This window comes from Halichoerus grypus, chromosome X (assembly GCF_964656455.1).
Source record: "Halichoerus grypus chromosome X, mHalGry1.hap1.1, whole genome shotgun sequence".
Classification (NCBI taxonomy): domain Eukaryota; kingdom Metazoa; phylum Chordata; class Mammalia; order Carnivora; family Phocidae; genus Halichoerus; species Halichoerus grypus.
Window position 1 is genome coordinate 105135153 of NC_135727.1, and position 14629 is coordinate 105149781.

The 14629-nt window shown below is 35.3% G+C and overlaps 1 protein-coding gene across 9 annotated transcripts in view; it reads left to right on the top strand.

The window, feature by feature from the left end:
• The window catches only part of DMD (dystrophin), a 2185421-nt gene that overhangs the window by 1408554 nt on the left and 762238 nt on the right, over positions 1-14629 (top strand). For all 9 annotated transcript variants that reach the window (XM_078064107.1, XM_078064109.1, XM_078064106.1 and 6 more), the window contains 2 exons: positions 8693-8840; positions 11247-11396. In XM_078064107.1, the coding sequence (XP_077920233.1) occupies positions 8693-8840; positions 11247-11396 (298 nt within the window). The remainder of the gene's footprint in view (positions 1-8692; positions 8841-11246; positions 11397-14629) is intronic.

The following is a 14629-nucleotide window of genomic DNA, read 5'->3' on the forward strand; positions in this document are numbered from 1 at the left end:
TGCCAATATAAAGCACATTTAAACTGTTCTGTCAAGAGACAAGCGTGGAAATGCTAACTGTGTTCCTTTGCTTTTCTGCAATCATCTGAATACACAAATTCAAATTGCGGCTTTTAAAACTTCAAATCGAGGCTTTTGAAATTTCAGAAAACACATGCACTTGAAAAAGCAGATTATAACAAGGTCCCGGTGGGATTTTGGCACCATCTTTTTTATATTTCAAAGTATAAAAAACAGACCTAGACAAGAAATGACTACCAAATGTTTTCATATTTAAAAAGATGCTGTACTTTTTTAAAAAATTAAATCATTCAGAAAAGTTTTCCACAAACATTGTGTGAAGAGAAAGATTATGACAAATAGCTTAGCCAAAACTTTTACTTTTTAAAGCGATGATTTATTCTATCTGGGAGTACTTAAGAATTTTCTAGATTAGTATAGAGTTAATATCCATAAAATCATATGCAAGTCACTGCCTCTCAAACTGATGCTGAAAGTTATTTAGAAAACGTACTTAATTATTTATAATGCACGGATGAGTCCCAGATACACTCCAAATGCACTGTAAATATAGAAAATTTAACAGATTCATACTGGAAAGACAGTAATTCTTCACAAAATAATTTATTGATTTGATGGAATCCCTATCAAAATCTCCAATGGGATTTATTCTGTAATTTGATCAAATGATACTCATATTACATAAATTAGAATAGCTAAGGTAAGAGAGGAGGTTAACCTACCCGAAATTAAGCCTACTTTAAAGCTACAGTGCTTGAAGTCGTGCATTACTGTCAAAAAATCTATAGTAGATCAGTAAACAGAACCTCATTACATATGAAACAAAAAATGAGGAAATAACCACAAATCAATAAAGAATAGACTGTGCTGGAGAAAAATATCAACTTCTCAAAAACCCTTCAAGGTCAGAAACTTAGCTATATAAATTTAAGATGGATTAAGTTTTTATTCTTTTTAAATGAAAGTATAATGATCCAAAATAATATAAAGGTGAATATTTAAACAACTGTAGGACGTTCACAATTTTCAGAGTAGTATCAATGAAATCACAAAGAAAGTGATAACATTTTATTTAGAAACAAAAATATAAAAATTCAAAAGGTAAAATGGAAACTAGAAAAATATTCTCAATATTTTTTTAATTTTTATTTTTTATCAAACTAGATAACGTGAAAAGAGCTTTTACAAACAAATAAAACAGGAAAAATAGGCAACAGACACAGCAGACAATTGATAGTAGAAGCAAATGACAAATACACACAAATACACAAATTTTGTCAACTTTTAATAAAAAAACAGAAAAAAATCCATGACCAACTATTTTTCTTCTATCAAGCATATAAATCATAATGTGCTGTAGTGGTAAATGTGTGTTGAGACAAGTGTTTTATAACTATTGGTAGAAGGGCATGAGTGTTCCTATTACCAGCTTTGCAAAGATATTTAGCAATGTGTATCGAAATCCTTAGTGTTCTTATTGTGTACTTTTCTTCCTTATTCTAAGGAAATTAGCAGATACGTAAGCCAAAATGTATAAACAAATGTATTTTTATAGAGTTATTTATTATAATGAAAAACAGGAGCCAAACTAAATGTCTAATAATAAAAGAATGGTGAAATATGGTGTACCTACATATGGGTTATTACTCAGATCAGAAAAATCAATTTTTCAAAGAATAATTAATGACCTAAGGAAATACAGTAGAATATTAAATTTGGAAAATTGGTACACAATGTTTATACAGTTTGATAGCAATTAAATATATAAATCTCAATTAAAATGAATAAGTACATTTTCCCTCTTTTTCTTGGCTGAATATTCCTGAAAGAAAAATATATGCAGGTAATTAATTTGAGACGTGTTTGAAGTGGAGGTTGGAGATATTTGCTTTTAGAATTTTATTCTAGGTTTGAGGTGCTCTTTTTTTTTTTTTTGGTTTGATATTACTCTCTCTTGCTCTTTAAGCTTTTGTTTGTTAGGTTTTGGATTTTTTTCTCTTCCTGATATGGTGAACTTCTAGATGAAGGCTGAGAAAAGCTTTACCCATCTGTCTAGGTTTTACAAATGTAATCTGATTTTAGCAAAGTTTTAGTTAACTAAAATGAGAAAAAAGAAATGGTAGGAATAAGGTTGCTCTAAGTATCTGGGACACTGCAAGATGATGGAGCCAAATTCTAAAGGAGACAAAGATTTGTGAAGGGAGGGAGGGAGGAAGGAAGGAAGAGAAGAAGGAAGGATGGATGGATGGAAGGAAGGAAGGGAGGGAGGAAGGAGGAAGGAGAGAAAGGAAAAAAGAAAAATGATGAGGTAGACTGACACTCTTGAAACCTAGACCCAAGCATTTGAACCACCTTAGAACTTTAAAACAAATAAAGGATGTCTATAATGGAATTTTTCCTCTTTTAAGAATTGCTTCTCAGTCCAGAGTCTGTGGGAAAATGGTTCTCTTCCACATTCTAAAGCAAGCTGCCAGCAATTGACACCAGCCACTTCCCCGTAGGGTTTAATAAGAAGTGACAGCAGTACTATGTTTACTACCGGTGACTTCAACCTCCTCTGCACCCTGTGTCCCAGTCCATGTCAGAGGACCAGATGGGATGGCATAGCTTTGTAGGAAGTGCAGTTTTTCTCATGAGGCTCAGTTTCCTCCCTTCTCCCCTTTGATTTCTCTAACGTCAAAGGTAGGGGCTTCAGGATCATCTCTGAAAACCAGTATGTGGACTGCACGAAGGGAGAACCATGTTCTCTTTCAGCTGAGTGTTTGTTGAGGTGAAGAACTCCTTCACTGGCCCCTGTAGCTTTTAGAGGGGCCAGAAGAACACTCTAGGCATTCCTCTGGCTTTCCACATCGAAGAAGGGAACGTGGGGGATGAGCAGGAGCCACAGGTTGCTCATACATAAGGAATCAATGAATTGCTGTGAAATGGACTTCTTCTTTAATTTTTCCATTTAAATAAGCAAGAGGGAGAATTGCTAATCATTAATCTGAAAATAAAGAAAGAATGGACTCAGAAGATGCCAAATATGAAGAGTAAATTATTAATGCAAAAGTTAGTTTCCCATGTTTTATCCACCAACTTCTTGCTGAGGACTCTGAAGTCTATATTTCCAGCTCTTTAAGCTCCAGATCTCTTATTTTTTTTTACTAGTAATTTCCCCCTAGATATCTGATGCAATTCAGTGTACTCTCAGCTGGAGTAAATACTGTTTACTCAGCTAGATAAGGTGGAAAGCACTCATAGACCAGATGTAGTGGTCAGGTGAAGAGCACAGACTCTGGACCCAGATGACCCAGGACTGAATGTTGGATTGACTACTTAATAGCTGTATGACCTTGGGCAAAATACTAAGCCAGATTTTCTTTCATATGCAAATGAGGAAAGATGAGTACCATCTCATAGGGGTAATGTGGGATCTTGGTACTTGATTCAGTGGATACCACGTAGTAACTGCTCAACGATTACTAGCCACTAATACCAGTCTGTCTCCTTTTATCCACAAGTCCTGTTGATCTCCTACATTTTTCATGTATCCTGTCTTACCCTTTTCCTCTGTTAGGTCTTGATGACTTGAACCTTCATTACTTTATGCCTGTCCTTTTATGAGAATCTCATACTTGATTCCTAAGTCTCTTGTCATACCACCTGTGCCCGCATCCATTTTCCACAGGATAGCCAGAGTGAGCTTTGGATGAAATCTGGCCCTACTAAAAACCTTTAAGTCGTTCATCACCTACAGATTAAAACAAAACATTCTAGGTACTTCATAATCCACCGGCTAGCTACCTCACCAGCTTCATCTCCTGACCCTCCCTGTATAGATCTTGAATACTTTGCTAACCAGTAATGTCAACATTAGGCATTAATGTCCGCATCCTTACTTTTCATGTACAAGAGGGGCCAAAATATTCATCATTGGCAAAAACTCATGTAATCAAATGTTAATTCCCATGGAAAGTAATGCCAAATCTTTATTGACTCTGTTAATGGAAAATAAGCTCAAGCAGCAGGCAGATAATGCCGATAATAATATCCATTCATAATTATAAGTTAAAGAAAACAGTAAACTGTTATTATATTATGAATTTTTTTAAAAATCCTGAACCAACCAGCCACTTGGTAGCAGCCAAAAGAACCTGAGTCACTATGTCAGCACTGGGAAGCTGTGCAAATGAACTAAATTTCATCCATTCTTTTTTTTTTTTTTTCCCCATATTCCTCACTTTATTCAGTCCCATGTTATTAATTCTTGTTCTGTTTTTTTTATTATGTTAATCACCATCCATTACATCATTAGTTTTTGATGTAGTGTTCCATGATTCATTGCGTATTACACCCAGTGCTCCATTCAGTACGTGCCCTCCTTAATACCTATCACCAAGCTAACCCATCCCCCCACCCCCTCCCCTCTAGAACCCTCAGTTTGTTTCTCAGAGTCCATAGTCTCTCATGGTTCGTCTCCCCCTCCGATTTCCCCTCCTTCATTTTTTCCTTCCTGCTCTCTTCTTCTTCTTCTTTTTTTTTTTTTTAAACATATAATGTATTATTTGTTTCAGAGGTACAGGTCTGTGATTCAACAGTCTTATGCAATTCACAGCGCTCACCATAGCACATACCCTCCCCAATGTCAATTTCATCCATTCTAACCTGCATGTTTTATCACATTAAAATCACTGAAACCAGGATGGGTTTTACAATCTCTGCTGGCCAGACCACATGTGGTTTGGAAGAAAATCCAAGAAACAGTGGTGGAGCCTTCTTAAGAAATCATCCTCTGATAGGCTGTGGGTAAAGACAGAGGTCAATTACTCTGAGGGGAAAAGTGATATAGGAGAGGCAAGTTCTAAATATGAGAAAGTTTTAGGACTACCTCATCAATTTTTCACTTATATTTTACTTTTCATGTGTATGCAAGAGAAATATATGACAAAAATATAAAGAAATCTGAAAGAACAACTTCTTAATTGAAGAAAAGCCTTCAAACAAAAAACATCTTAGTTTAATCAGCACCATGACTTTTCCAATTCATGCCTGGCAGAACTTAGGATGGTCTTATATGACCTGCAACTGAAGGTGTCTTCAGTTTGGTGAAATATTGTCATACACATTGGCGGGTAAATTAGACCATGTTTCCGAATCAGTATTACAAAGAACGGGAAAGATTCTTTTTTTAAGTTTTTATTTAAATTCTGATTAGTTAACACCCAGTGTAATATTAGTTTCAGGTGTACAGTATAGTGATTCAACACTTCCATACATCACCCGGTGCTCATCAGGACAGGTGTACTTTTTAGTCCCCGTCACCTATTGGTATTATAAAGAATAGGAAGGATTCTTTTAAAATAGGAATGCATGTAAAATGGAAAAGAATGATGGCAGAATTCATTCGTTAATGCAACAGTTACTGATTTAGCATCTAATCTGTGCCAAGCATTGTTCCAGGAGCAAGGGTTACAGCAATAAATAAAAATCTTTGATGTCAGGAAGTTTAATTTCATGTATGAGAGACAGACGTCCTATAAAATAACCAAATTATAGTGTTTGTTACATTTAGGAACTAGAAAGATAAAAACAGAGAGAAAGAATAGACATTTGGGAGGAGAAATGTAATTTTCGGTAGGTTCATCAGGGAAGACCTGCAGAAGGTGAGGGAGCCAGCCATGTTTAATATTTGAGGGAAGGACATTGTCAGCAGAAAAATACAGCAAGTACAGAGACTCAGAAGTGGGGACCCATGTAGTATATTTGAGGAGCACAGCAAGGAAGCCAGCGGGTCTCAAGAAAGATAAGAGAAATATAGAGTAGATGGAAATGAGGTCAGAGAAGTAAGGAGATTGGGGATCAGCAGATTTCCTAGATCAGTGCTGGTCAATAGAAAAATAAAGTGAGCCACATGTGTAATTGAAATTTATATAGTTGCCACATCTTCTTTTAAAAAAGTGGGAACAGATGAAATGAAATATTTCACTTAACCCAATATATTAAACATATTATTTCAACCTGTACATCATATAGAAAGTATTAATGAAAAAAAGTATTAATGAGATGTTTCCCATTCTTTTTTTAAAATAGTTTTCTGGGGGCACCTGGGTGCCTCAGTTAATTAAACGACTGCCTTCGGCTCAGCTCATGATCCTGGAGTCGCAGGATCGAGTCCCACATCAGGCTCCCTGCTCAGCGGGGAGTCAGCTTCTCCCTCTGACCCTCCCCTCCTCATGCTCTCTCTCTCTCTCTCATTCTCTTTATCTCTGAAATAAATAAATAAAATCTTTAAAAAATAAAATAGTTTTCTGTTTTACAGCACTTGTAGGTTCTCAGCAAACTTGAGTAGAAGGTTCAGAGATAGAACAATTTTTTTGTACTAAGTCTTTGAAATCTGGTATATTGTACACTTAAAGCACATCTCAGTTCCCCTTACAGCATTTCAGGTGCTTAGTAGCCACATGGGAAGGTATCTACTATATTGGACAGCACAGATCTAGACCCTCACAGAACACTGTAATGACTTTGGCTTTGCTGTGAATAAATTGGGAAGCAATAGAAGAGTTTTTACTGCAACAGTGACATAATATGACTTAGGTTTCCATAGGATCCTGGAATATGACTTGAGTTTTCATAGGGTCTGCTTTGTTAAGAATAGACAGAGAAGAGAATGTCTCCTCACATGCCCTAGAACAGACTTTGGACAAACTCTCATCAAAGAGCAAAACTGAATATAGGCAAGCATAAATTCAATAAGTGGACCTGGTGTGGGGAAAGACTGTACTAGTAGTTCTTTCAACACCCTGTCTTTGCACAGGCTATAAATGAGACAGGCTGTGTCTTGTTTCTACACATGGGGATCTCTTGTTTCCTCTCATGGACTGTGAGATCATCAAAGCAAGGCACACAACATATCTATCTTTAATACTAATCCCAGTAGCCTTGCTGGAAGTTAGCCCCTGATAAATATTTGTTAAATTGAAACCAAAAAAACGTCTAAACATCCCCAAAATGGAAACAACCCAAATATCCATCAACAGAGATATATATTTAAACAATTCAATACTCTACAGCCAGGAGATTAAACAAATTAAGCTATATACCACATGGTTGATTATTGTAAACATTATGTTGAGTGAAAGAGACAAGACACAGAAGAATATATAGCATATCATTCCATATACTCAGTGTTCAGTATAGGCAACATAATCGAAGTTGACAGGATACTGGTTATATGGAGGTAGTGACTGCAAGGGACAAGAAAGGCCTCTGGGCTTCTGATAACATTCTATTTTTTCTGGTCATTTGTACACTTTTTAAAAATATCTTGACCTGGCGTCTGGGTGGCTCAGTCGTTAAGCCTCTGCCTTCGGTTCAGGTGATGATCCCAGGGTCCTGGGATCGAGCCCCGCATCGGGGTCCCTGCTCTGCTCAGCGGGAAGCCTGCTTCTCCCTCTCCCACTCCCCCTGCTTGTGTTCCCTCTCTTGCTGTGTCTCTGTCAAATAAATAAATAAAATCTTAAAAAAAAAATATCTTGAGCTACACAGCAATCATAGTTGTACTTCCCTATATATACATATATTCATGTGTGAATATATAATATATTGTATGTTGTGTATATATATATGTATGTGTATACATATGTATGTATATATATAAACTTTGTACTTCCGTATGTGTATGTATATTCAATTGAAAGCTTACATACATACTTTCCTACATATATATATATGTAGAAAAGTACACCTACGTATATGTATGTGTGTGTGTGTGTGTGCGTGTGTGTGTGTGTATTCAATTAAAAGCTTACATACAGGAGGTATATCTCTCTCAAAAAACAACAAAACAAAACATTATAAATTACCTGAGGTGCAGACCATTTTGTTCAACTGTGTTATGATTCAATATGTAAGAATAAATTTATGGCTAATTGAAAAACATACAGTATATACGTTTTTATAAGTGAAAACTTCCACTAGTACAACATATGTGATGTATTTTAACTCAGTTTTCCTCTTTCCTCAAGAAAGACTGTGAATCATAATTCGGAAAACATTTTAACATGTAAAAACTTAGTGTTCTTTTTATTCCCTTGCTTTTACTTTTACCCTGCAATTTCCCAGAAAGGTGTATTTTATTTAAGCATTTTAGAGCATTCAACTTCATACTGTGTACTTATTCTAGTGCGGTGGCTCTCACCCCAGGGCAGTTTTGCTCCCAAGGGGATATTTGGTAGTGCTTTAAAACATTTTTGCTTGTCACAGTTGAGGGGGGGATATGCTACTGGCATCGAATGGGGAAAGGCCCTGCTAAACCTCCTACAAAGCAGAGAACAGCCCCTCACAAATAAGAGTTATTAAACCCAAAATGTCAGTAGCGCTGAGGTTGAAAAACGCTGCTCTCATTTAATAACATAATGTTGGAATTTTAAAATTAGAAGTTTTTTTCTTTACCAGTTTTAACCTCTTACATTGAAGAAGTTTTGGAGATATTGAGGTTGCTCTGTTCAAAGTAAATGAATTTTCTTTAAAAACTTGTGTATTGTTAACATCTTTTAAATTTTTTTATTTTCTTCAAAGTGTTACCGCAATTTTTTTTGTTTCTGAGTTTTCTTAAAAAAAAAAAAAAGGAAGAAAGAAAAGTTTGAGAAATATGTTGTTTATAACAGTTTTATTCTTATTTCTCCAGGCTAGAGGAACAAAAGAATATCTTGTCAGAATTTCAAAGAGATGTAGATGAATTTCTTTTATGGTTGGAGGAAGTGGATAACGTTGCTAGTATTCCACTTGAACCTGGAAATGAGCAGCAGCTAAAAGAAAAACTTGAACAAGTCAAGGTAATTTTGTTTTCTAAAAACCCCCAGGGCCTACTTGTATAAAGAGTATATGAATCTATTTTTTAAGGTATTTAATCTTTGATTTCCATTAGGTTATTAATAGTTCGTCACTAGATTTCCTCAAAACTTTATATTGTTTTGGGGCGCCTGGGTGGCTCTGTCCGTTGAGTGGCTGCTTTCAGCTCAGGTCATGATCCTGGGGTCTTGGGATTGAGCCCCACATCCGGCTCCCTGATCAGCGGAGAGCCTGTTTCTCCCTCTCCATCTGCCTGTCACTCTGCCTACTTGTGCTCTCTCTCTGTCAAATAAATAAATAAAATCTTAAAAAAAAAAAAAAAAACCTTATATTGTTTTAACCCAGTGTTTCCCAGCAAGTATATTTTTTTGTAAAAAGTGTGTGTGTGTGTGTGTGTGTGTGTTGTGTGTAAAATGCATGGCAGTATTTTGAAAACTAATTTGAAATTGATCTTAGACATATTGGAGAATTTTACAACTCCAAACTATTTCAAAACCTGGAGGGAGTTTATAGAAATGAATCCCATTTCTTAGGAAGGATCTTAATTGCCAAATCAATCTCACTATTTCAGCCTCTAATTAGAGGTGTTCGATTTGCCTGAAACAGTGTTTGTTTTGTCTGGGAGTGGTTGGGGGTGCGTGGTGTTGGTTTACATTCTATACTGGTTGAATGGACATCCAGCCTATTCAAGTGGCTTTTCATGCCTTCCTACTGCGATGTCTGCTTATTACTGATTACTTCACCTGGCTGACTGACATGCACTGATTGTGTAGTTGGATTAACTTTCCTGCTTTTAGTTTTAGGAAAGAAACTTATTTGGATCTGTTTTACTATAATTCTTGAAACGAAAGTGAAAAGGAAGGGGAAATTAACATTTAATCGTCCTCTATTATGTGCTAAGTATTAGATGTACTTACATCTGCTATTTATTTAATCTTCGTATAAAACTTTCAAAATGGTTGCTGTTATCCTCATTTTATAAGGTCATACAATCAAAGGGAAATGGAATTATTCCTTTATCAATGATTCAGTTGGTTTGTACATGCAAATTAGACTCCAATATCAACCACTTATTTCTGTGAAACAAGAAATTTGTACCTGAACAGAGGATAAAGTATAAAAATAAAATTAATGCTTAGTTCAGTAAACAAATATTGAGTACCTACTCTATGTCTGATATGGCAAAAAAAAAAAAAAAAAAAAAACCACCAAGTTTTGAATCTATAGTTCATTTGAAGATGGGTATGTCATAGAAAAATGAACTCAGTCTGTTCTTGAAAATTAATCTTTCCTAAATGTACTGAGTGTATGTATAGCAATATAATTGATAACTCATTTAAGAGACATGTTTAGTGGTACTTACTTATTAATATATATGCATTGATTTTCTATTTTCTTTAGACAGTCTAGATCAGCACTGTCCAAAAGAACTTTCTGTAATGATGGTAATGCTCTTATTGTCTATTGCAGTAGCCAAGAGCTGTATGTGCCTTTTGAGTACTTGAAAGGTAGTGTGACCGGGGAACTGACTTTTTTATGTTATTGAAATTTAATTAATTTAAACTTAAGTAGCCTCATGTGGCTAGTGATACTGCATTGGACACTGTAGCTCTAGATGACACAAATAAATAAAGGACAGTTATTAACAACCATGGTGGTTCTGTAGGTCTTGGGAAAGAGCATTTATAATGGAAGACTGAATGAATAAAAGAAATGCAGGAATGTGGAGGAGTCCAAAATAAGGTTCATTAATGCAATTGCCCAAGTTGGAATCACAGCTCCGTCGCTTGCTACTTTTGTGTCCTTGGAGCTGGTACTTAACCTCTCTGTCGGGATTTAATCTCTCTGTCTCAGCTTCCTTCTGTGTAAGAGGAAGATAATAGGATCTACCTCATAGAATTATATTATCTTAGTTAATTTTTATATAATATGTGACAAGGTTAACCCAGCGCCTGGTACCTGGTATGGTCTCGATGTTAGTTAGCTCTCAATATGATATTGCAATTTCTTACTCAATAGTAAATTATAGCATGGATGCTTAATACCTGAGAGGATCACGAATTTACCCAGATTGCTCTATTTCTGACAGAGATGTGTTTTCAGAGTCTTAACAATGCTTGGGGTGTTATTTTTGGAGCTCATGATACCACGTGATTCTTTTTTTCTTGAAAAGAATCTCCCAGGGATACAATATATAGGTTTATCTCCTTGGGAGTGGGTGCTCCAGTCCATCAGTTCTGCGCTCTGTAGAAAGCCATTGGTATTTGAGGTACCAGCCAGCCTTCAGTCAAGTTGCTTCGTTTTGATAGACTAATCAATAGAGACAAAGACAAGATAGTTGGAATTGTGCTGTAATTCATTTTAAACGTTGTTGCATTTGTCTGTTTCAGTTACTGGCGGAAGAGTTGCCCCTGCGCCAGGGAATTCTAAAACAATTAAATGAAACTGGAGGAACAGTGCTTGTAAGTGCTCCCATAAGCCCAGAAGAGCAAGATAAACTTGAAAATAAGCTCAAGCAGACAAATCTTCAGTGGATAAAGGTTAGACGTTAACCATCTCTGCCGTCACATGTGTTAAATGTTGCCAATGTTTGTATTTGTTTTGTTTCGTGGGTGTTTTATTGCTGGGGTTGGGGGAGGGGAACTGGTATGTAGATTGGTGTGTTTTTTAACCTGACCATTTGATTTGGTTCCATGATTCATTATGGATGGCAAGAATGGTGATGGTGGATGGCAATACATTAATGACCAAATGACAAAATATATATACCATTGTTACTTTGCATGAGTTATGCTAAAGAATTAGACTGGAAAAGGGATGAAATAATTTCATCGTTCAGTTGTATACTGACGGTATTTGTATACTGACGGTATTTAACTAAGATGGAGATGATCTGCTTCAAGTATTATAAATCAAAATTACTTACCCTTACTTATAGTATAGACTTAATGAGTGATTGATGCAAAAGGTGTTTCATGTATTTTTTGTTTATTTAGTTACTTAGTTGCTTAGTCACGTAACTTGTGAGTCTTTGTCTTTCTACCTTGGATACTTTATAAATCTAATATTTTTAAATATTTATCTAATTAATACATACTTATTCTTTAAAACTAGTGGCACATATGAATATATCATGAAAACAACATCAGTCTATCAAAAGGCAATTCTTTTCCCACTGTACTCCTGTGGCAACGTTGTCATAAATCACGTGAACATACACCTGAATCTGCTCCTGCATTCTTTATTCTCTTCCATTTTACTGTGTCTGTCCTTCAGCTATTACCACACTGGCTTAATAAGAATGATTTTTTAATAGCTTTACTGACACATAGTTCATATACCATACAATGTGCCCATTTTAAAGTGTATAATTCAATGATTTGGGTGTATTTTTGTTTACATTGTGGTAAAAAGGATATAACATAAAATTTGTCATTTTCATGATTTTTAAGTGTACAATTCAGTATCATGTATTACATTCACAATGTGCAACCATGACCATTATCTATGTGCGAAACATTTTCATCCCTCCAAACAGAAATTCTGTAATCATCAAGCAGTAACTCCATATCCTGCTACCCACCCACACAATCTCTAATCTACTGTCTCTATGAATTTGCTTGTTCTTGTTCTAGAAGTTCATAAAAGTAGACTGATACTCTATCTGTCCCTTTGTGTGTAAATTATTTCACTTAGCAGAATGTTTTCAAGGTTCATCCATGCTGTAGCAGGTATCAGAATGTCATTCCTTTTTATAGCTGAGTAACGTTCCATTGTATGCATATATGCAATTGTTTAAATATAGGGGATCTGCTAATCTAAACCCTCCATCTTTGTTCTTCTTAGTCCACACTTTCTTTGCTAGTTTTGGTTCATTGATTTAGCAAATAAATTTTAGAACTGACTTGTCAATTCTCACTGAAGCCTGCCAGGGTAGTGATTGGAATTGTGTTGAATTTGTAGATCAGTTAACATCTTTACAATATTGAGTCCTCTAGTGTGTGAAAATGATATATCCCTTCATTTATTTAAGTCTTCTTGAATGCTTTTCTCACCATATTTTGCAGTGTTCCATCCAGAGGAACTGTATATCTTTTATTAGACTTCATCCCTGATACTTGACATTTTGATCTTATTTAATAAATGGAATTCATTTTGAATTTTATTTTCTCTTTGTTGTTGGTATATAAAAATATAATGGATTTTGGTGTATTATATATTCATTGTCCTCGCTAAATTCACTTATAAATATTAATAGTTTTCAGAATCTTTTGCATTTTTTATGTGCACAGTTGTGTCATCAAACAAAGGTAGTTTCTCTCTTTTCAGTCCTTCGAATTTTATTTTATTTTTTGCATAGACTAGGGCTTCCAATACAATGTTTAATAGAAGTGGCAATAATGAGAAACTTTGGCTCATTTCCTGTCTCAGGTGGAAAACTTTCAATAATTTATCATTAAATATTATGTTTGTCATAGGACATTTTATAGGTTCTTTTAATCAAATTAAGGAATTTCTCCTTATTCCCAGTTCATGTTTTTGTTATGAACAGGTATTGAATATATTCAAATGGTTTTTCTGTGTTTATTGAGCATATGATTTTTCTCCTTTGTGTGAATGCGGTAAACTACAGCCATTGGTTCTGGAATGTGAAACTACTCTGGGATTCCTTAAAGAAATCATATTGGTCATGATGTCTTGTACTACTTAAGATTGCTGGATTCATTTTTCTAATATGTTGTTTAGGATTTTTATATTGTTCATGACAAAATCATCTGTAATTTTTTTAATATCTTTCTCAAGTGTTGATAGCAATGTTAGTCTAGTCATAAAAACAAGTTGAAAAGTATTCTCTTTTTTTTCTGGAAGAAATTGTTGAAGATTGTTATTATTTCTTTCCAAGATGTTTCAGAGAATTCAATTGTAAATCCATCTGATGATGTTATTTTTTTTTTTTTTAAGATTTTATTTATCTATGAGAGAGAGAGCACATGAGAGGGGGAGGGTCAGAGGGAGAAGCAGACTCCCTGCCGAGCAGGGAGCCCGATGCGGGACTCAATCCAGGGACTCCAGGATCATGACCTGAGCCGAAAGCAGTCGCTTAACCAACTGAGCCACCCAGGTGCCCGATGAAGTTATTTTTTGTGGGGAAGTTTTTGATGATTGATTCAGTTTCTTTAATAGATACAGGGATGGTGAGATTTTTCATTTCTTTGTGTGTAAGCTTTTGTGTCTTCCAAAGAATTTGTCTTATTTCCGTGTCATTTTCTCTTTTTGGGTTGTAGACTTTATTCATACAGCCAGTGGTCTTCTATATATTTATGTATAAGAATGAGAAAATAGACTGTGGGTGCATCTTGTTGGCTGAGATATTTTACTCTGTGTGCTAAGGCAGGGAGTTGACCCTCTTGCTAAAAGATATCTTCAAATTCTGTACTGCAGTAGGCTTTATTCTGAGATATCCACAACTGCTGAGATTCATTCCAGATGCCAAGTTTAATTTCTTTAGATAAGAGACACACATTTATTTGTCTTGATTCATATTTATTTTTGCTTGTAAGTAAATGTTAAGGGAAGACCATTCATTGTGGTAGTTTTGAGCTAGGGGCAAAGTTCCAAACTTTAAGTACCCGAATTTTAACCCACTTCTTAGCCCCAGCCATCGTGGCGTTTTTCCTCCAATCTCCAGATTCTGCCAAGGTCAGATCCCTGAATACCTAAAGCTATTTCTCCCTTACTTTATATGTATTCATGTAGTTCTACTTATATGTGC